This window comes from Enoplosus armatus, chromosome 14 (assembly GCF_043641665.1).
Source record: "Enoplosus armatus isolate fEnoArm2 chromosome 14, fEnoArm2.hap1, whole genome shotgun sequence".
Lineage (NCBI taxonomy): Eukaryota > Metazoa > Chordata > Actinopteri > Centrarchiformes > Enoplosidae > Enoplosus > Enoplosus armatus.
Genome location: NC_092193.1, coordinates 4,295,670 through 4,316,220, shown reverse-complemented (window position 1 = coordinate 4,316,220; position 20,551 = coordinate 4,295,670). Strand labels below are relative to the sequence as shown.

Below are 20,551 nucleotides of genomic sequence, written 5' to 3'. Positions count from 1 at the left end.
CCAATCAAAATCTTGATTGGTTTATATAATTTAAAAATCCAATATCTTTATGTAATGTGCAAATGGACCTAGTATACAGTCTCAATCAACATGGGTTAGAAATGCATTAAATATATTTCCAGACAGTACATTTTTCCTCTAGTTCTTGGGAACTTCAGGGATTCTAACATTAAATATTTCCACACACAGAGTCAGATATATATGGAAGTTTATTGACAATCTGCACATATATAACTAAAATAGAGTCATATGGGAAAGTAATGCAAGGACAGCATGTCACATGTCTACTAATAGATGAAGAGATCATAATTCTCACAACTACGTTGGCTTATCGTAGTTGTGTCGAGACATTCTGCGACGGATGATTAAATAAGACAAAAGTGCCAAGAGTTTTTTTTACTTATTCTTGACCTAATGATAGATTAAAGTGTCTCGTTAATGTGACTTTGCAGGTCACACTAAGCTGTCACTGCAGATGTCGTCAGTTCAACAGTCGTTCCCTCCTCTCCCATCTTTCTCCTCTGCCAGGCCAGATCTTCAGCAGGACGACAAAGGACGGACAAACGCTGCAACGTAGAACACGAACAAGAAGAGTACGTTTAAACACTACTTTAACAATCATGACTCTCAAGGACATTTTGGCCACTAGAGCTAAAAGTGTCGGACAGCCGTCTCCCTCAGACCACCATGTCGTACTATCCACGCCACTAAATTTGACTGCATGGGCTCCAATCAATGTACACAATGGAAAAGCAATCTGTACTGCTTTTCATACAATTTGAAAACTATACACAATTTGAAATCAATCAAATAAAAAAAGCTCTTTTTGAGGCCTCCAGAGTTGCAGAAAAGTCCTCTTTGAACACTCACCTGTCTGAAGGTTCCTGCTGTCAAAAACATCTGTCCAGCTGCCCACAGTGGCACCATGAGAACAGAGGACAGGGTCATGGTCCATCCTAGACCGTACGCCCAGTCAGGGTAAACGTACCCATCATTAATCTTGAGGTGTTTGTAATCAACCAGGTACAGGATTAAGGAAATCTGTGAAGTTGTGGAGTTTTTGTGATACATGAACACAGTATTAAGTTGATGCTGTCCATCAGATCAGCTGTACTTGTGGTAGATGGTACAAAAGATAGTTTTGGCAACATAAGTCACAGTCACAGGAAGTCAGAGTTTGCAGACCAGTTATGTGAAGATCTGCTGATGCTGGAAGGTGAAAATGTAAAACTCATTCAAATGTACTAAATAAACTTAATGAAAGTTAATAAAAGTATGTAAAATCATTGGCAGCCAGTGGGGAGAGCCACAAAGACACTTTTCTGACTCACCAGTGACAACAGAGGAATGAAGTATTTCCAGCACAGAGAGAAGAAAACAGATGGTCTCTGTCCTGTCATGTCCTTAATGATGTTAGAAAAGCGGTCAGCACCTGATGGAAGTCCCAATTAGACATATCATGACGTCAAATAATAAAGTTAAAGAATAAGGCTGCTGATATTTTACATTTTTATCAACAAATTCCATGAAAAGACCAAAATATGTATCAATCCACCACTGAAAATAGTCCCCCACAAATGCACCATTTCCTCCACTTCTAGTATCGGGGGCTAAAAACTACAGTGCCCAGCTGTTTGAAGATTTAGAGCTTCAGTAACAACCAGTGGGCTGAAAGTCACAGACAGAAGGAAGTGAGAAAGAGACGGACTAATACTTTGTTGGTTTGGCTCTTGTCATAGGATTGTTGACAATAGTGGAAATATAGACTAAGGCCAGCCTTATGCTTTAAATAATAAGTAATCTGACTCACCAACAATCCAGCCCACAGCCAGACATTCACATATAGCCATAAAGTTCTGACAGACTCTGGTGGAGCCATAGAAGTCAATGAGTTGGAACACATAAATTCCTCCCTAAAGCAGGAAGAGACAGGATTTGAATAAAACACTTCATTTGGGTTACATTTTTAAAGGAAATATGTTTTTATGAAGAAAATTTCATGGCAATTTTTTTGTTCACCTCCGTAACCAATGTAAGATGTATGAGGAAGCTGGACACACAGATGGTGAGGACGAAGATCTCGTGCCTCACTGGTGCACGAAACAACTTCGGAAACAAGTCGCTCACTGTGGTGATGAAACTCTCCACAATCACAAACTGGGGACAAAATATAAAAAGAAATATGAGCACATCTGAGTTCTAATATGCCTGTTAATAATCACTAGATAATACAACAAAACATCTTACATGTGTGTCAACAGTGAGTAGAATAAGCATCAAGAAGAAGCAGACAGTCCAGAACTGCGGCCAAGGCATCAAAGCTGTTGCCTGAGGGTAAGCAATGAAGGCCAAACCTGGACCTGTGTATTTAAGGAGAAAGTTGATACACTTCTTTATGTTTGGCATTGAAAACTTTACATTCAACCGTAGATGATTTTTTTTTTGTCAATTTGACTTCAGTCTAATCTTGGTATATACCTGATTCAACCACATTGTTGACAGTAACACCCTGTTGATGAGCCATGAATCCAAGTACAGAGAAGACAACAAATCCAGCAACAAAACTGGTCCCACTGTTCAGCAGACAGAGCCAAAAGCAGTCCCTGTAGATAAAAAAAAAAACCACAAAATAAATAGGAAATTCTTATGGAAGTAGAGCAAAGTAAAAGTAAATGAGTATGAGTGCAAAGTATAGTATTTATTATTGTATTTATTCAGTTGTTGCACAGTATAGTATTTAGTCCAGTCTTGGATTTTTAACAAACTATTTATTGACTTAAACCAAACTTGGAGAGTATAAAAGTTGTGACTATGTGACTTTCACTTACTTGTAACAGTTGTTGTTGTACTCATTATAGCTGCCCAGAACATTTAGAGTCCCTGCAGTCAGACTGTAGGAGAAAAATGTTTGAGATCCGGCTTCAATCCAGACCTGTAACGTAAGAAAAACACATCTTGTATTCTGATGTAGTATTTTTAGTCCCAGTTTCACTTTCAGTGCAGTTTCTTGCAGTAATTCTGTGACTCTTAGGGGTCCTAATCAGGACAAGGACTCCAGGTTCGGATCCAGAATGAGTGAATCCAATGGAAGGATTTCATTTTATATGCCAGCTGGCCAGGAAGTACCACAAGAGACATTCATTTTTGTTACTTTACCTTTTCCAACTACTGGAACAAACCCAACTTAAGGCCTCAGTATGATTTGAAGTAGGGTTAGGGTTAGGGTAAGGTAAGTATCTAAACTGGGAGACAAATCATATCACCTTCTCTGGTTGAGGAATGATAAAGCCTTAAGAAATAACTTAAAACCTTTTACACAGATTTCTATTCTATTCTATTCCTCTTTAGTGATACCCAAGTAATTCTAAAGTTGGGATCAAATAAACAAGCCACCTCAAGGTTAGCCAGGCGGTTCAGGTCCGGGTGCAGGTAGTAGTAGATCCCTTCCCCAGCTCCAGGTAGAGTCAAACCTCTGATGAGTAAGATCAGGAGCATTACGTAGGGGAACGTGGCTGTGAAATACGCTACCTTAAATCAAAAAGAAAAAGTAATGATTATGGGTTGCTGATGATTATATGCACCACAAACAGGTAAAGATGTAAGATGTTTCCCCAGGACCTTTCCAGAAGATCTGACACCTTTCCAGATACTGAAGTAGCAGAACACCCAGCAGGCCAGAAGACACAAGGCCAGCTCCCACCTCACACTACCCAGCTCCTCAATGCCTCTGGATATGGCCAACACCCGCCGTCTGAGGAGCAAGTACACATGATGTGACACAAAGTGCTGAACAGGGACATGGGAGGTTGGGATTTGCAGAGTTACAAGGTGATATGTAGAAACATCACTCAGTTTACTTATTCATAGTTTGATATTACACTGAACATATATAGCCGTTGGCAATTTTGCAAATGTTAAAGGACATTTCCAACATACTTTGAGGTTAAACAAATTTCTGTTCATGTTACTATGAATATTCAATTATTTTACATATTCTTTGAATATAGCTTTCTTTAACAAATGTCTCTGAACTCTGACTTCTAATTCCTTCACGTTAAAGTCAAAGTTTAAAGCTTTTTGCAAAGCTGCATCACAACAAAACTACCTTTAACATTGTGAATTTTAAACAACTGCAAAAGCCCAACACCAGATAGAGTCCTTGAAATGTTCATGTTCTTGTCCTGAGTGCACTGACTTTTAGAAATCCATCATTTCAAAAACTAGGAAAACTATGTAGCTAATGTGGCATGAAAACATAGAATGAAAAACACGGCAATAATGCATCAAAGGTGAAATAGTGATGCTGGAATTTACATTTCATCGCGGTTCACTAGAAGAAAAAGAGGTCAGACTCACTCCCAGAACTCAGTTGCAGCAGAGGTGGTCTTGGTCTGAATTGCAGTCACGTTCGATGAATTGAAAGTCTGAAGATCAAGACAGTCAGCTGGTTTGGAGTCAAACACAGATTTCATTGAGGTTAATTGAATGGAAGGCTCTAAATATTGGGGTTATGTGAAGGTATGTTTATATGTGTTAACCTGCCAACCTGGTGGTGGTTTTAGTGAACAACAAGTTCGTCAACCAAAAAAACACAGTTTAGCACAATTGACAGCTGTGTTTTAGGTGACATTTTTCAACACTATCCACCTTTTTTTCCAAGCTTTAAAAACTGAAAGTCAACTCTTAAAAGTCTTACCTGTATTCCAGGTGTTCTCACAGCTGGCCCAGGGGAGCTGGGATCTGAATGAGAACACCAGGTAGAGGAGAGCCCACGCTTCAATCAAAATGTAGATGAAGAAACAGAGAGAAATCGTCAGTTGTCCAAATCCAATTCCTACATTAGAAAAACAAACCAGAGCGTTAAAAACAGCACCTGTTGAGGCATAAAACATAAAACAGCTTGAATGATTTTTGTAGAAAACTATACTTTCTTGTCATGGTATGATAGCCTTTTATATAAAGTGTAATTTGGCTGTTGACTGCACATTTTACATCAACTCACCTTGTGCCAGTGGACACATTTTCCTCCAAGATGTGATGAATCCTTCCTGGGTGTACTGGCCAACTGAGGTCTCCAGTAGGAACAGAGGTATCCCACACACCACAGCTAGCAGACCATATGGCACCAGAAAGGCACCTAGGTATATAAATAGAGGTATATTGAATATATGCCCATAGAAATGACAATTTAATTCAGTGTAATCAGCTCTTTTCTAAACTCTGAATTTGTAGGATTCACCTCCACCATTCTTATAGCAGAGGTAAGGAAATCTCCACACGTTGCCCAGGCCGACTACACTTCCTGCAACAACCAGAATATATTCAGCTTTACTGGCCCACTGTCCTCTGTCTCCAGCTCTTCTCTGCTTTTCACTTCTTCTTCTTCTGGCTTTGTTTTTCTGAAGATCAAGAGCGTCGTCCATTGTGTGTTTCTGTCATGAATCCAAAATCCTGGAAACAGATCTTTGCTGCTCTTATATGTTTTTTCCCCCTACTTTGACTCTATGTTGCCCTCAAACCATCATCTTTAGTTACAAAACCAGTTCCAGTGGTGAGGGCACTGCTTGTTTGCAAGAGCCAGAGGAGCTCTGAAAGTAAGAGTCGTCACATTATTCAGTCATAACTCATCAGTCATCTCTCAACATACATTTTTTTTCTGAATTTGTATAATTCACCTCCACCATTATTGTCGCAAAGGTAGGAACATCTCCAAACGTTGCGCAGGCTGACCAAATGTTCTGCAACAACCAAAATCTAAGCAGAGGTGGAAGAAGTACTCAGATCTTTAGCTGAAGTAAAAGTAGTAATTCCACAGTGTAGAAATACTTTCTTTCAGGTAAAAGTCCTGCATTAAAAATTGCTTTCCTAAATAAGAGTGCAAACGTATTAGTATCGAAATATACTTAAAGTACCAAGAGTAAAAGTACTGAATACTGAATGAATACTACCCCGAGTCATGTGCTAACATGAGGAGAGATACTCCTAATTTACATTTAATCAAAACCTTGATTGGTTTGTATAATTTAAAAATCCAATATCTTTATGTAATGTGCAAATGGACCTAGTATACAGTCTCAATCAACATGGGTTAGAAATGCATTAAATATATTTCCAGACAGTACATTTTTCCTCTAGTTCTTGGGAACTTCAGGGATTCTAACATTAAATATTTCCACACACAGAGTCAGATATATATGGAAGTTTATTGACAACCTGCACATATATAACTAAAATAGAGTCATATGGGAAAGTAATGCAAGGACAGTATGTGACATGTCTACTAATAGATGAAGAGATCATAATTCTCACAACTACGTTGGCTTATCGTAGTTGTGTCGAGACATTCTGCGACGGATGATTAAATAAGACAAAAGTGCTAAGAGTTTTTTTTACTTATTCTTGACCTAATGATTAAAGTGTCTCGTTAATGTGACTTTGCAGGTCACACTAAGCTGTCACTGCAGATGTCGTCAGTTCAACAGTCGTTCCCTCCTCTCCCATCTTTCTCCTCTGCCAGGCCGGATCTTCAGCAGGACGACAAAGGACGGACAAACGCTGCAACGTAGAACACGAACAAGAAGAGTACGTTTAAAAACTACTTTAACAATCATGACTCTAAAGGACATTTTGGCCACTAGAGCTAAAAGTGTCGGACAGCCATCTCCCTCAGACTACCAGGCCGAACTATCCACGCCCCTAAATTTGACTGCATGGGCTCCAATCAATGTACACAATAGAAAAGCAATCTGTACTGCTTTTCATACAATATGAAAATTATGCGCAATTTGAAATCAATCAAATAAAAAAAGCTCTTTTTGAGGCCTCCAGAGTTGCAGAAAAGTCCTCTTTGAACACTCACCTGTCTGAAGGTTCCTGCTGTCAAAAACATCTGTCCAGCTGCCCACAGTGGCACCATGAGAACAGAGGACAGGGTCATGGTCCATCCTAGAGCGTACGCCCAGTCAGGGTAAACGTACCTGTCATTAATCTTGAGGTGTTTGTAATCAACCAGGTACAGGATTAAGGAAGTCTGTGAAGGTGTGAAGAGTTTAGTTTTTGAGACCCTTTCAAATAACCTCAGTTATTTTGCACAAATATGTCGCATATTATTGCTGAAAAAAGAAGAATAGTCTACTCTGGCTGGACTGTGAACAAAGCCTGTTGGTAATAAACCGTTTACAGAGCGTAAGAGGTTTTAGCTTCTACAGAATGCTATGTACTGTATGTCAGTGGCAACACTGATTTTTAGCCATGCTAGCAGCATGGCTCTATGTATACAATGTCAGTCAGTCAGTCCACCACTTTGGTTCAAACTGAAGTATCTCTTAAGTACTGGATGGATTAACATGAACCTTTCTACAGACATTTATGGTCCCCAGAGGATGAACCATACTGACTTAAACTCTAGCGCCACGAGCAGGTTGACATTTTTGTTAATTTGTCCAACACTTTGGTTTATGACCAAATACCTGCAGAGCTAATGTATCATCCTCAGCTGTAATTTGTGTTTAGTGGTTTTTAGCTAAACTTTGATGTGTTCAGCTCCCAGCGCCACGAACCTAACAGAGATTGTAGATTCTTAGTCTTGGAACTACATTTTGTTTCTGTTAACACCTGTCTGACTCACCAGTGACAGAAGAGGAATGATGTATTTCCAGCACAGTTTGAAGAAAACAGAAGGTCTATGTCCTGTCATGTCCTCAATGATGTCAATCACACGGTCAGCACCTGATAGAAATTCATAGACTGTACATTAGACCAGTTTAAAAGTCATATAAAGTTTTTTTTATTTGGAAGTTAAATAAGACTGTGATGAACAATTTCTTTGATTACATTTGATTACAGTCAGGCAATGCAGCCAGTCTGACCAAAGTTATCTAGTTAAATCAGAGAAACCACTCAAATTAGCAATATTTCTATTCATGCTACCTTTTGACTTCAGACCGTTTTAAAAATAAAGTATAACCTCACACCTCATTATAGAATAAAGGCATTTGAAGCTCACATACACACATGTATATATGTATATATATATAAACAAATTGATAAGTCAGATTGTATGATGAAAAAGGGTTATAAATAATATAAATTGCTTCATGCTTACCAAAACTCCAGGCCAGAGCCAGACACTCAGATAAAGCCATGAAATAACTACAAGCCCTGGTAGCGCCATAATAATCCATAAGCTGAAATATGTAAATCCCTGCCTACAGCAGGAAGGGACAAGATTTTAATGTGAAAAATAGTTTTTAAACCATTTTGTGACAATAGTTGTTTGAACGTACTTTCATGGAAATATGTTATTCACCTCAGTGACCAACAGCTGATGTATGAGGAAGAAGGATGAACAGATGAAAAGGACGAGCATCTCGTGTCTTCCAGGTTTACGAAACACTTTCGGAAACAAGTCGCTTATTGAGGTGATAAAACACTCGACTGTCACAAACTGGGGATGAAATAAAAACAGCAAACGATTCATTTATTGGTTCCTGCAATGCATTGGTTATTAATCAATAGGTGATACAACAAAACATCTTACATGTGTGTCAACACTGAGGAAAAAAAGCATCAGGAAGAAGCAGACAGTCCAGAACTGCGGCCAAGGCATCATAGCTGTTGCCTGAGGGTAAGCAATGAAGGCCAAACCTGGACCTGTGAACAGGAATTACACAAGAAAGAGAAAGTTATTTGTATCTGGGCTTAATATGGAATTTCAACAGCATGTCATATCAAATATGCTGTACCTGACTCAACCACATTGTTGACAGTAACACCCTGTTGATGAGCCATGAATCCAAGTACAGAGAAGACGACAAATCCAGCAACAAAACTGGTCCCACTGTTCAGCAGACAGAGCCAAAAGCAGTCCCTAGAAGTCCCAGAAAGACAGATAACAGGCTCTTGTCAAAGAGAGGACATTTGCATTGGTACGTTACCAATTTAAAATGGTTCCAGTTGGTGGTTGTGACATTTAACTCTTACTTTTTAAACAAATAGTTACCACACACACACTTCAATAAGAAAGTATTCTCACAGAAGTGCTTGTTTTTTGCAGTTTATACTTACTTATAACAGTTGTTATTGTAGCGGTTATAGCTGCCCAAAACATTCAGAGTTCCTGAAGTCACGCTGTAGGAGAAGCATATTTGAGATCCCGCCTCTATCCAGACCTAAAATATCACAAAACATATGTTATATACATTTAATTCTTACTGAAGAGATGTCATACTTGTGTCTTCAGCAGATCCACAGGTATATTTTGTGTTGTTCTACTTCAGACTCAGTAGAAGTTTGACATTTGTACTGAGAAGTACTACGTGTGTCTTCACTTTTCACACAATTGTTTATCTAACACTATTTCTGTGAATCAAGGCTCAAAGCACAGACAAGTGCACCATTCTCAGTGCACTGAGTTCATGCCGGCACAAATTTGGTAATTTGGAGACTCATTGCTCCTACTACAGTACTGCTGGACTGAGGCCTTTCTGTAACTATGAAGATTGACTCAGCTGCCATTTCATCTTCAATGTTTTGACTGAAGGGAGCTCTCCCAGCCTCCCCCTGCCAGCAGTGAAGTACATCCTGAACAGCAGCGATTGCCTGAAGGCTCCTCCAACCTCTCCTCATATCCTCAAACACCTAAGCTAATTAGATAGACGAGTTTTAACTGTTCAAAAGTCAACAAATGAACACGAACAACTTCAAAATATTTTCAGGAGCTTCTGTTTTTTTTTTCAATTCCATTTCAGACAGAAATGAAATAGAAATATGGGTTGTGATGAAGAAGAAGTCTTTCTCTATAGCATGACAAAGAATGACTGTCAATATATAATATGCATGCTAACATGCTACAAGATACCTCAAGGCTAGCCAGGCGGTTCAGGTCTGGATACAGGTAGAAGTGGATCCCTTCCCAGGCTCCAGGTAGAGTCAAACCCCTGATGAGCAGTATTAGGAGCATCACATAGGGGAAAATGGCAGTGACGTACACAACCTTTAAAAAAAATAAAGAACATTTTAAAAATTATATGTAATAATCGGAATTAATGGAGGTTATTAATGAAGATAAGCAAGAGAATACTTAAATCAAATGCATAATGATGGTTTCTATGTACTATAAGTAGTATAAGTATACTATAACATTTTAGACCTGACCTTTCCAGAAGATCTGACACCTTTCCAGATACAGAAGTAGCAGAACACCCAGCAGGCCAGAAGACACAAGGCCAGCTCCCATCTCACACTGCCCATCTCCTCAATGCCTCCAGACATGGCCAACACCCGCCGTCTTAAGAGGGGGGAAATTTAAGAGGTACACAGAAATTATGATTTATGATTTGTAGACATTTGGCAGAGTGTTACAAAGTGATGTCTAGTCATATGACTCCGTTTACTAAATGACAGTTTAATCCCTGCTCAAAAATGTTTCAATGCTCCCATTTATGTATATCTAAGGGCAGCCAGTAAGTCTGCTGTTATTAAGCACACTCATGGCCAGTATATCAGCTGAAGTCAGTTCTTCAACTCAGGCATAAAGTCACTTTGCCAATGATTTACATGTGTTTGTTTGGGATATAATCAGCAGACAAGTGGATACATGACTTAGATTACGGTACACAAGGAGTTCAAGCAGTTTCTCTAAATGTGTCGGATCAACATCATTACAAAATAAATAGCTGTAATATTAAGATGTTCAATTTTCCACAAAAGAAATGGGAGTACAACCGTTTTGTCAAGTATTCGAGGTCACAGAGGGAGATGAACTGAACTGAAGTAATCCTTTACTGTTAACTTGCCAGCACCATTACTTAAAATAGTTTTTAACAAACATCTAAGGTTCAGCCTCTCGAATTCAAGTCCAAAACCCAAAGAAAAGCACCCTGGACTCTTCGACTAATACGATGTGCATTAGTAGAAGAGTATTGCATCAAAGAGAATTTGCATTTTTGAAGGTTTCCATTACTATTTTATAATAAACGATAACGATAATCACGATGGGCAAAGGTGTTAAACAGCATGAGAATGCAGGAAATGAGCAAAAATCGTGCTGAAAATGTCCTTTAAAGAATGCTGTTGTGGCACATTAATGTCACTGTATGTGTTGTAGGTGTACAGTCATTCAGATTATTGGTCATTAAAAGAAAATGAATCTGAACTCACTCCCAGAACTCAGTAGCAGCAGAGGTGGTGTTAGACAACATGGTCTGATTTGTCACATTTGTTGAGGCAGAATCCAACATCTGAAGACCCACACAGTTAGCTGGTTTAACAAACAAACAAAAGATGGAAGTAAATGTGAGGAATTATTGTTTTACACATTAACACACAAAGGTCCCTGGACAAAAGTGCATATTAATGGTATTATACAACCTTTTATCGAGCGTTAAAGTAAAGGCCATAGTCTGATTTTACCTGTATTCCAGGTGTTCTCACAGGTGGCCCAGGGGAGCTGGGATCTGAATGAGAACACCAGGTAGAGGAGAGCCCAGACTTGGATCATAATGTAGCAGAAGTCATACATTTTCATCATAATGTTGCCATATCCAATTCCTAAAAAAACAATCAAAAACATACAGGGTTATACATTTTCAAATCTCTGGAGATGGTTTAAATATTTCTGTGAACCACATTGTCAGAGCTAGTTGAGCTATCTTTGAACAGAGAAATATGTAGTTTCTTGATGTTAAAGCATCAGGTACAAGATGTAACTCATTTTGATGAGTGCACCTTTTAGCTCAGCGCACATCAACTCACCTTGTGCCAGTGGACATATTTTGCTCCAACAGGTGATGAATCCTTCCTGGGTGTACTGACCAACTGAGGTCTCCAGTAGGAACAGAGGTATCCCACACACCACAGCTAGCAGACCATATGGCACCAGAAAGGCACCTACAGTACAGATATTATAGTACTACATAGTATGTTTTCTCACGGCAATAACACATCAGTTCAGTGACATCATTAATCATTAATATCTGATCATCAATATAAAAATGTGTATATACATGTACGCCCATGGCAATAACAGTTAATTAAGTAATATCTTCACTCACAAATTATCAATATTAACATTATTTCAGAGCACTACACCCAGAATAATGCAACTCTTCTAAAAACAGAGTTTGTAGGATTCACCTCCACCATTCTTGTAGCAGAGGTAAGGAAATCTCCACACGTTGCCCAGGCCGACCACATTTCCTACAACAACCAGAATATATTCAGCTTTACTGGCCCACTGTCCTCTGTCTCCAGCTCTTCTCTGCTTTTCACTTCTTCTTCTTCTGGCTTTGTTTTTCTGAAGATCAAGAACATCGTCCATTGTGTGTTTCTGTCATGAATCCGAAATCCTGGAAACAGATATTTGCTGCTCTTATATATGTTTTTTTTTCCCCTACTTTGACTCTATGTTGCCCTCAAACCATCATTTTTAGTTACAAAACCAGTTCCAGTGGTGAGGGCACTGCTTGTTTGCAAGAGCCAGAGGAGCTCTGAAAGTAAGAGTCGTCACATTATTCAGTCATAACTCATCAGTCATCTCTCAACATACATTTTCAATTTTTCTGAATTTGTATAATTCACCTCCACCATTATTGTCGCAAAGGTAGGAACATCTCCAAACGTTGCGCAGGCTGACCAAATGTTCTGCAACAACCAAAATCTAAGCAGAGGTGGAAGAAGTACTCAGATCTTTAATTGAAGTAAAAGTAGTAATTCCACAGTGTAGAAATACTTTCTTTCAGGTAAAAGTCCTGCATTAAAAATTGCTTTCCTGTATAAGAGTGCAAAAGTATTAGTATCGAAATATACTTAAAGTACCAAGAGTAAAAGTACTGAATACTGAATAATGAATACTGCCCCGAGTCATGTGCTAACACGAGGAGAGATACTCCTAATTTACATCCAATCAAAATCTTGATTGGTTTGTATAATTTAAAAATCAAATATCTTTATGTAATGTGCAAATGGACCTAGTATACAGTCTCAATCAACATGGGTTAGAAATGCATTAAATATATTTCCAGACAGTACATTTTTCCTCTAGTTCTTGGGAACTTCAGGGATTCTAACATTAAATATTTCCACACACAGAGTCAGATATATATGGAAGTTTATTAACAATCTGCACATATATAACTAAAATAGAGTCATATGGGAAAGTAATGCAAGGACAGCATGTGACATGTCTACTAATAGATGAAGAGATCATAATTCTCACAACTACGTTGGCTTATCGTAGTTGTGTCGAGACATTCTGAGACGGATGATTAAATAAGACAAGAATGCTAAGAGTTTTTTTTTACTTATTCTTGACCTAATGATTAAAGTGTCTCGTTAATGTGACTTTGCAGGTCACACTAAGCTGTCACTGCAGATGTCGTCAGTTCAACAGTCGTTCCCTCCTCTCCCATCTTTCTCCTCTGCCAGGCCGGATCTTCAGCAGGACGACAAAGGACGGACAAACGCTGCAACGTAGAACACGAACAAGAAGAGTACGTTTAAAAACTACTTTAACAATCATGACTCTAAAGGACATTTTGGCCACTAGAGCTAAAAGTGTCGGACAGCCGTCTCCCTCAGACCACCATGTCGTACTATCCACGCCACTAAATTTGACTGCATGGGCTCCAATCAATGTACACAATAGAAAAGCAATCTGTACTTCTTCTCATACAATTTGAAAACTATACACAATTTGAAATCAAATAAATAAATCAAATAAAAGAAGCTCTTTTTGAGGCCTCCAGAGTTGCAGAAAAGTCCTCTTTGAACACTCACCTGTCTGAAGGTTCCTGCTGTCAAAAACATCTGTCCAGCTGCCCACAGTGGCACCATGAGAACAGAGGACAGGGTCATGGTCCATCCTAGACCGTACGCCCAGTCAGGGTAAACGTACCCATCATTAATCTTGAGGTGTTTGTAATCAACCAGGTACAGGATTAAGGAAATCTGTGAAGTTGTGGAGTTTTTGTGATACATGAACACAGTATTAAGTTGATGCTGTCCATCAGATCAGCTGTACTTGTGGTAGATGGTACAAAAGATAGTTTTGGCAACACAAGTCACAGTCACAGGAAGTCAGAGTTTGCAGACCAGTTATGTGAAGATCTGCTGATGCTGGAAGGTGAAAATGTAAAACTCACTCAAATGTACTAAATAAACTTAATGAAAGTTAATAAAAGTATGTAAAATCATTGGCAGCCAGTGGGGAGAGCCACAAAGACACTTTTCTGACTCACCAGTGACAACAGAGGAATGAAGTATTTCCAGCACAGAGAGAAGAAAACAGATGGTCTCTGTCCTGTCATGTCCTTAATGATGTTAGAAAAGCGGTCAGCACCTGATGGAAGTCCCAATTAGACATATCATGACGTCAAATAATAAAGTTAAAGAATAAGGCTGCTGATATTTTACATTTTTATCAACAAATTCCATGAAAAGACCAAAATGTGTATCAATCCACCACTGAAAATAGTCCCCAACAAATGCACCATTTCCTCCACTTCTATTATCGGGGGCTAAAAACTACAGTGCCCAGCTGTTTGAAGATTTAGAGCTTCAGTAACAACCAGTGGGCTGAAAGTCACAGACAGAAGGAAGTGAGAAAGAGACGGACTAATACTTTGTTGGTTTGGCTCTTGTCATAGGATTGTTGACAATAGTGGAAATATAGACTAAGGCCAGCCTTATGCTTTAAATAATAAGTAATCTGACTCACCAACAATCCAGCCCACAGCCAGACATTCACATATAGCCATAAAGTTCTGACAGACTCTGGTGGAGCCATAGAAGTCAATGAGTTGGAACACATAAATTCCTCCCTAAAGCAGGAAGAGACAGGATTTGAATAAAACACTTCATTTGGGTTACATTTTTAAAGGAAATGTGTTTTTATACAAAAGTTTCATGGCAATATTTTTGTTCACCTCCGTAACCAATGTAAGATGTATGAGGAAGCTGGACACACAGATGGTGAGGACGAAGATCTCGTGCCTCACTGGTGCACGAAACAACTTCGGAAACAAGTCGCTCACTGTGGTGATGAAACTCTCCACAATCACAAACTGGGGACAAAATATAAAAAGAAATATGAGCACATCTGAGTTCTAATATGCCTGTTAATAATCACTAGATAATACAACAAAACATCTTACATGTGTGTCAACAGTGAGGAAAAAAAGCATCAGGAAGAAGCAGACAGTCCAGAACTGCGGCCAAGGCATCATAAATGTCGCCTGAGGGTAAGCAATGAAGGCCAAACTTGGACCTGTGAACAGGAATTATACAAGAAAGAGAAAGTTATATGTATCTGGGCTTAATATGGAATTTCAACAGCATGTCATATCAAATATACTGTACCTGACTCAACCACATTGTTGACAGTAACACCCTGTTGATGAGCCATGAATCCAAGTACAGAGAAGACAACAAATCCAGCAACAAAACTGGTCCCACTGTTCAGCAGACAGAGCCAAAAGCAGTCCCTAGAAGTCCCAGAAAGACAGATAACAGGCTCTTGTCAAAGAGAGGACATTTGCATTGGTACGTTACCAATTTAAAATGGTTCCAGTTGGTGGTTGTGACATTTAACTCTTACTTTTTAAACAAATAGTTACCACACACACACTTGTAAAAGAAAGTATTCTCACAGAAGTGCTTGTGTTTTGCAGTTTATATTTACTTATAACAGTTGTTATTGTAGTGGTTATAGCTGCCCAAAACATTCAGAGTTCCTGAATTCACGCTGTAGGAGAAGCATATTTGAGATCCCGCCTCTATCCAGACCTAAAATATAACAAAACATATGTTATATACATTTAATTCTTACTGGAGAGATGTCATACCTGTGTCTTCAGCAGATCCACAGGTATATTTTGTGTTGTTCTACTTCAGACTCAGTAAAGGTTTGAGAGAAAGTTTGAAAGAAATACTATGTGTGTCTGCAATTATAGGATTGGTTGTTTAACACGATTTCTGTGAATCAAGGCTCAAAGCACAGACAAGTGCACCATTGCTCCTACTACAGTACTGCTGGACTGAGGCCTTTCTGTAATTATGAAGATTGACTCAGCTGCCATTTCATCTTCAATGTTTTGACTGACAACCAGACCGAGGGGTTGTAGTGTCTTGTAAGTCGTTTTCGAAAGGGAGCTCTCCCAGCCTCCCCCTGCCAGCAGTGAAGTACATCCTGAACAGCAGCGATTGCCTGAAGGCTCCTCCAACCTCTCCTCATATCCTCAAACACCTAAGCTAATTAGATAGACGAGTTTTAACTGTTCAAAAGTCAACAAATGAACAGGAACAACTTCAAAATATTTTCAGGAGCTTCTGTTTTTTTTTTTCAATTCCATTTCACACAGAAATGAAATGGAAATATGGGCTGTGATGTCTTTCTCTATAGCATCACAAATAATGACTGTCAATATATAATATGCATGCTAACATGCTACAAGATACCTCAAGGCTAGCCAGGCGGTTCAGGTCTGGATACAGGTAGAAGTGGATCCCTTCCCAGGCTCCAGGTAGAGTCAAACCCCTGATGAGCAGTATTAGGAGCATCACATAGGGGAAAACGGCAGTGAAGTACACAACCTTTAAAAAAAATAAAGAACATTTTAAAAATTATATGTAATAACCAGAATTAATGGAGGTTATTAATGAAGATAAGCAAGAGAATACTTAAATCAAATGCATAATGATGGTTTCTATGTACTATAAGTAGTATAAGTATACTATAACATTTTAGACCTGACCTTTCCAGAAGATCTGACACCTTTCCAGATACAGAAGTAGCAGAACACCCAGCAGACCAGAAGACACAAGGCCAGCTCCCATCTCACACTGCCCAGCTCCTCAATGCCTCCAGACATGGCCAACACCTGCCGTCTGAGGAGAGGGGAAATATAAGAGGTACACAGAAATTATGATTTATGATTTGTAGACATTTGGCAGAGTGTTACAAAGTGATGTCTAGTCATATGACTCCGTTTACTAAATGACAGTTTAATCCCTGCTCAAAAATGTTTCAATGCTCCCATTTATGTATATCTAAGGGCAGCCAGTAAGTCTGCTGTTATTAAGCAGACTCATGGCCAGTAAATCAGCTGAAGTCAGTTCTTCAACTCGGGCATAAAGTCATTTTGCCAATGATTTGCATGTGTTTGTTTGGGATATAATCAGCAGACAAGTGGATACATGACTTAGATTACGGTACACAAGGAGTTCAAGCAGTTTCTCTAAATGTGTCGGATCAACATCATTACAAAATAAATAGCTGTAATATTAAGAAGTTCAATTCTCCACAAAAGAAATGGGAGTACAAACGTTTTGTCAAGTATTCGAGGTCACAGAGGGAGATGAACTGAACTGAAGTAATCCTTTACTGTTAACTTGCCAGCACCATTACTTAAAATAGTTTTTAACAAACATCTAAGGTTCAGCCTCTCGAATTCAAGTCCAAAACCCAAAGAAAAGCACCCTGGACTCTTTGACTAATACGATGTGCATTAGTAGAAGAGTATTGCATCAAAGAGAATTTGCATTTTTCACTATTTTATAATATAACGATGGGCAAAGGTGTTAAACAGCATGAGAATACAGGAAATGAGCAAGAATCGTGCTGAAAATGTCCTTTAAAGAATGCTGTTGTGGCACATTAATGTCACTGTATGTGTTGTAGGTGTACAGTCATTCAGATTATTGGTCATTAAAAGAAAATTAATCTGAACTCACTCCCAGAACTCAGTAGCAGCAGAGGTGGTGTTAGACAACATGGTCTGATTTGTCACATTTGTTGAGGCAGAATCCAACATCTGAAGACCCACACAGTTAGCTGGTTTAACAAACAAACAAAAGATGGAAGTAAATGTGAGGAATTATTGTTTTACACATTAACACACAAAGGTCCCTGGACAAAAGTGCATATTAATGGTACTATACAACCTTTTATCGAGCGTTAAAGTAAAGTCCATAGTCTGATTTTACCTGTATTCCAGGTGTTCTCACAGGTGGCCCAGGGGAGCTGGGATCTGAATGAGAACACCAGGTAGAGGAGAGCCCAGACTTGGATCATAATGTAGCAGAAGTTATATAGTGTAATTATAACGTGTCCATATCCAATTCCTAAAAAAACAAATTTTTTAGTTTACGTTTTTGTAGAGTTATACATTTTCAAATCTCTGAAGATTATATTTCTGTGAACCACATTGTCAGAGCTAGTTGAGCTATCTTTGAACAGAGAAATATGCAGTTTCTTGATGTTTAAGTATCAGGTACAAGATGTAACTCATTTTGATGAGTGCACCTTTTAGCTCAGCGCACATCAACTCACCTTGTGCCAGTGGACATATTTTGCTCCAACAGGTGATGAATCCAGATATTATAGTACTACATAGTATGTTTTCAACACATTTGTTCAGTGACATCATTTAACATCTGGTCATCAATATAAAAATGTGTTTATACATGTACACCCAGAATAATGCAGCTTTTTCTAAAAACAGAGTTTGTAGGATTCACCTCCACCATTCTTGTAGCAGAGGTAAGGAAATCTCCACACGTTGCCCAGGCCGACCACATTTCCTACAACAACCAGAATATATTCTGTTTTACTGGCCCACTGTCCTCTGTCTCCAGCCCTCCTCTCTGTTTCAGTGTTTCTTCTTTGTCTGTTCATCTCAAGATCAAGACCTTCATCTGTTGTGTGTTTCAGTTATTATTCCAAAGTACAGCAAACTGAACTTTGTCTTTTCCTAATTTGACTATATCCTGCCCCTGTTTTATTTGCTATAAAAAAGTGACCAATCCTGACTTAGTTTGAAAGGATGCATTTGAATATATGTTTGTGTAAACTGATCTTTGCTACTTTTATTGTGTGTCTTTTCTTAGTTTGACTGCATCTTGGTCTCACGCCAGCCACAACTTTAAAATATTAAACAAGTAATTCTGTTGATTATCCCTGCTTCGTGAATCCTGTTTTTGACTTTTTATATTTTATTGAGCGACTGAATGTTGCTTTTTTTCTTCCTAAATTGCATAGAGCATTGTGGAAATAAAATCAGTGGTGTGGAAATAAAATGGTTATTTCCTTATTTGTAAGCACTAATCAAGCATTACAGACAATGTAGGTTAATGTAATTTTATTCCCCAAACACTTCTATGCCCGCAGTCGAACATATTAACCGTGAAAGTAAATCTACATGCTACAAGAGTATGATAAACAAAACACAGCTGTCAACTAATAGGCTTAGTTGGACTCTGAGCCCTTTAGTACACTGTTCGGATGGGGTGGGAGGTGGGGGGGGTCTCAAATAAATATGTAACTCAGTATTATAAATTAAGGCCTCTGCCTGTGTTCTCCCCCTAAAGCAAAGTATCAGAATGTGTAAAGAAAGAGTACAAATCCAGCTCATGTTACTGGATAAGCCGCCCATTCCCTTAGAGGATGAACTGTAGACAATGTGGTCTTTGGGGACCTGTTACTCAGTGACAACCAGACTACCCTGTTAGCTCAGACAGAAGCACCACACCCTTTCACTCTCTCTGTGAACACACAAGTGGGCCAGTAGAACTGGTATTTGGATTAGCTAAGCACTCCAGCATGAAAAAGGATATCCCTCACTGTTTCGGGGAGTGGCCAGAAAATGTGCTCAGCCTCTAGTGGTTTGCCATGGCTTTTGCTCCATTATGGCATCTGTTGAGTGAGGTCAGACATGATGCATTTTTATTTAGGAGGAGGTCTCACAGCTGCAGCTCCCACAGCATACAGTCTCAAAGACAGCTGAGTCACAGGCTACAGTAATATCCTCTTTTGGGTATAACAATAGCACCAGTGTTCATTATACTTCCCTTACATTTTCCATAAAGCAGCTCACATAAAACATGTATTCCGCACGGTGCGCATCATAGTTCAGGTGATGTTAAAAATGAATGAGAAAAATCCATTATTGCTTCATGGCAATATCAAGCTTCTTTTAGTCCACTACATTTCAAGGTGAAATACTGACTTGCCTTTTTACTACTCTAAATTCAGGAGCTGTTGTAAAATCCGATTCACTGTTAAAGTTTAACTACAAGTTTAATACATGTAGTAGTCAGATGACCACAAGGTTTTGACACCTCTGCTGTTCCACAGTTCTTATAAAGGGGTTCGGACTAATGAGAGATAGGCTGCTGTCTTTTGGCCTAAAAGGTCAAGACTAGGGCGACTTTACCTGCTATATCATGTCCAATAATGGACTGTGTTTTCTTCCATTTTATGCTACGTCATACTTCTACTTCACTACATTTCAAAGGCATTGTTCTATTTACTTCACTACACGTATTTGAGAGCTATAGTTACTAATTACTTGTCAGATTAAGATTTTCCATACAAAACCTATAATGAAAAAACACTATGTAGAATGGTTAAAATAGCTCCAACTGGACCAGCTACACATTAAAATGCTGCTTACACATGAATGCAACAATAATTCAATATTATGTTATATAATAACATTACATATACTTTTACTTTTTATTTGATTGTATTTTTTCTGATAGTACTTTTGTACTT

General features: G+C 38.7%; 2 protein-coding genes and 1 pseudogene across 2 annotated transcripts; all 3 read right to left on the bottom strand.

Moving 5' to 3' along the window:
- Positions 1-458: 458 nt before the first annotated feature.
- On the bottom strand, positions 459-5,423 carry LOC139296335 (sodium- and chloride-dependent GABA transporter 3-like). The gene is made up of 14 exons (XM_070918695.1): positions 5,240-5,423; positions 5,003-5,137; positions 4,697-4,834; positions 4,357-4,444; positions 3,619-3,751; positions 3,394-3,528; positions 2,829-2,932; positions 2,479-2,603; positions 2,248-2,360; positions 2,020-2,157; positions 1,811-1,913; positions 1,332-1,432; positions 871-1,041; positions 459-566 (listed from the first exon to the last, which is right to left on the bottom strand). Exons 1-14 carry the CDS (start codon positions 5,421-5,423, stop codon positions 459-461), a joined length of 1,776 nt encoding a protein of 591 aa, XP_070774796.1.
- A 1,024-nt stretch (positions 5,424-6,447) lies between these two features.
- On the bottom strand, positions 6,448-12,283 carry LOC139296332 (sodium- and chloride-dependent GABA transporter 3-like). The gene is made up of 14 exons (XM_070918692.1): positions 12,136-12,283; positions 11,755-11,889; positions 11,413-11,550; positions 11,161-11,260; positions 10,156-10,288; positions 9,860-9,994; positions 9,067-9,170; positions 8,745-8,869; positions 8,540-8,652; positions 8,309-8,446; positions 8,105-8,207; positions 7,628-7,728; positions 6,860-7,030; positions 6,448-6,555 (listed from the first exon to the last, which is right to left on the bottom strand). The coding sequence occupies exons 3-14, from the start codon at positions 11,528-11,530 to the stop codon at positions 6,448-6,450; spliced, it is 1,449 nt and encodes a 482-aa protein (XP_070774793.1). The 5' UTR covers positions 11,531-11,550; positions 11,755-11,889; positions 12,136-12,283.
- A 1,072-nt stretch (positions 12,284-13,355) lies between these two features.
- LOC139296331 (sodium- and chloride-dependent GABA transporter 3-like) lies at positions 13,356-18,673 on the bottom strand (annotated as a pseudogene).
- Positions 18,674-20,551: the final 1,878 nt, after the last annotated feature.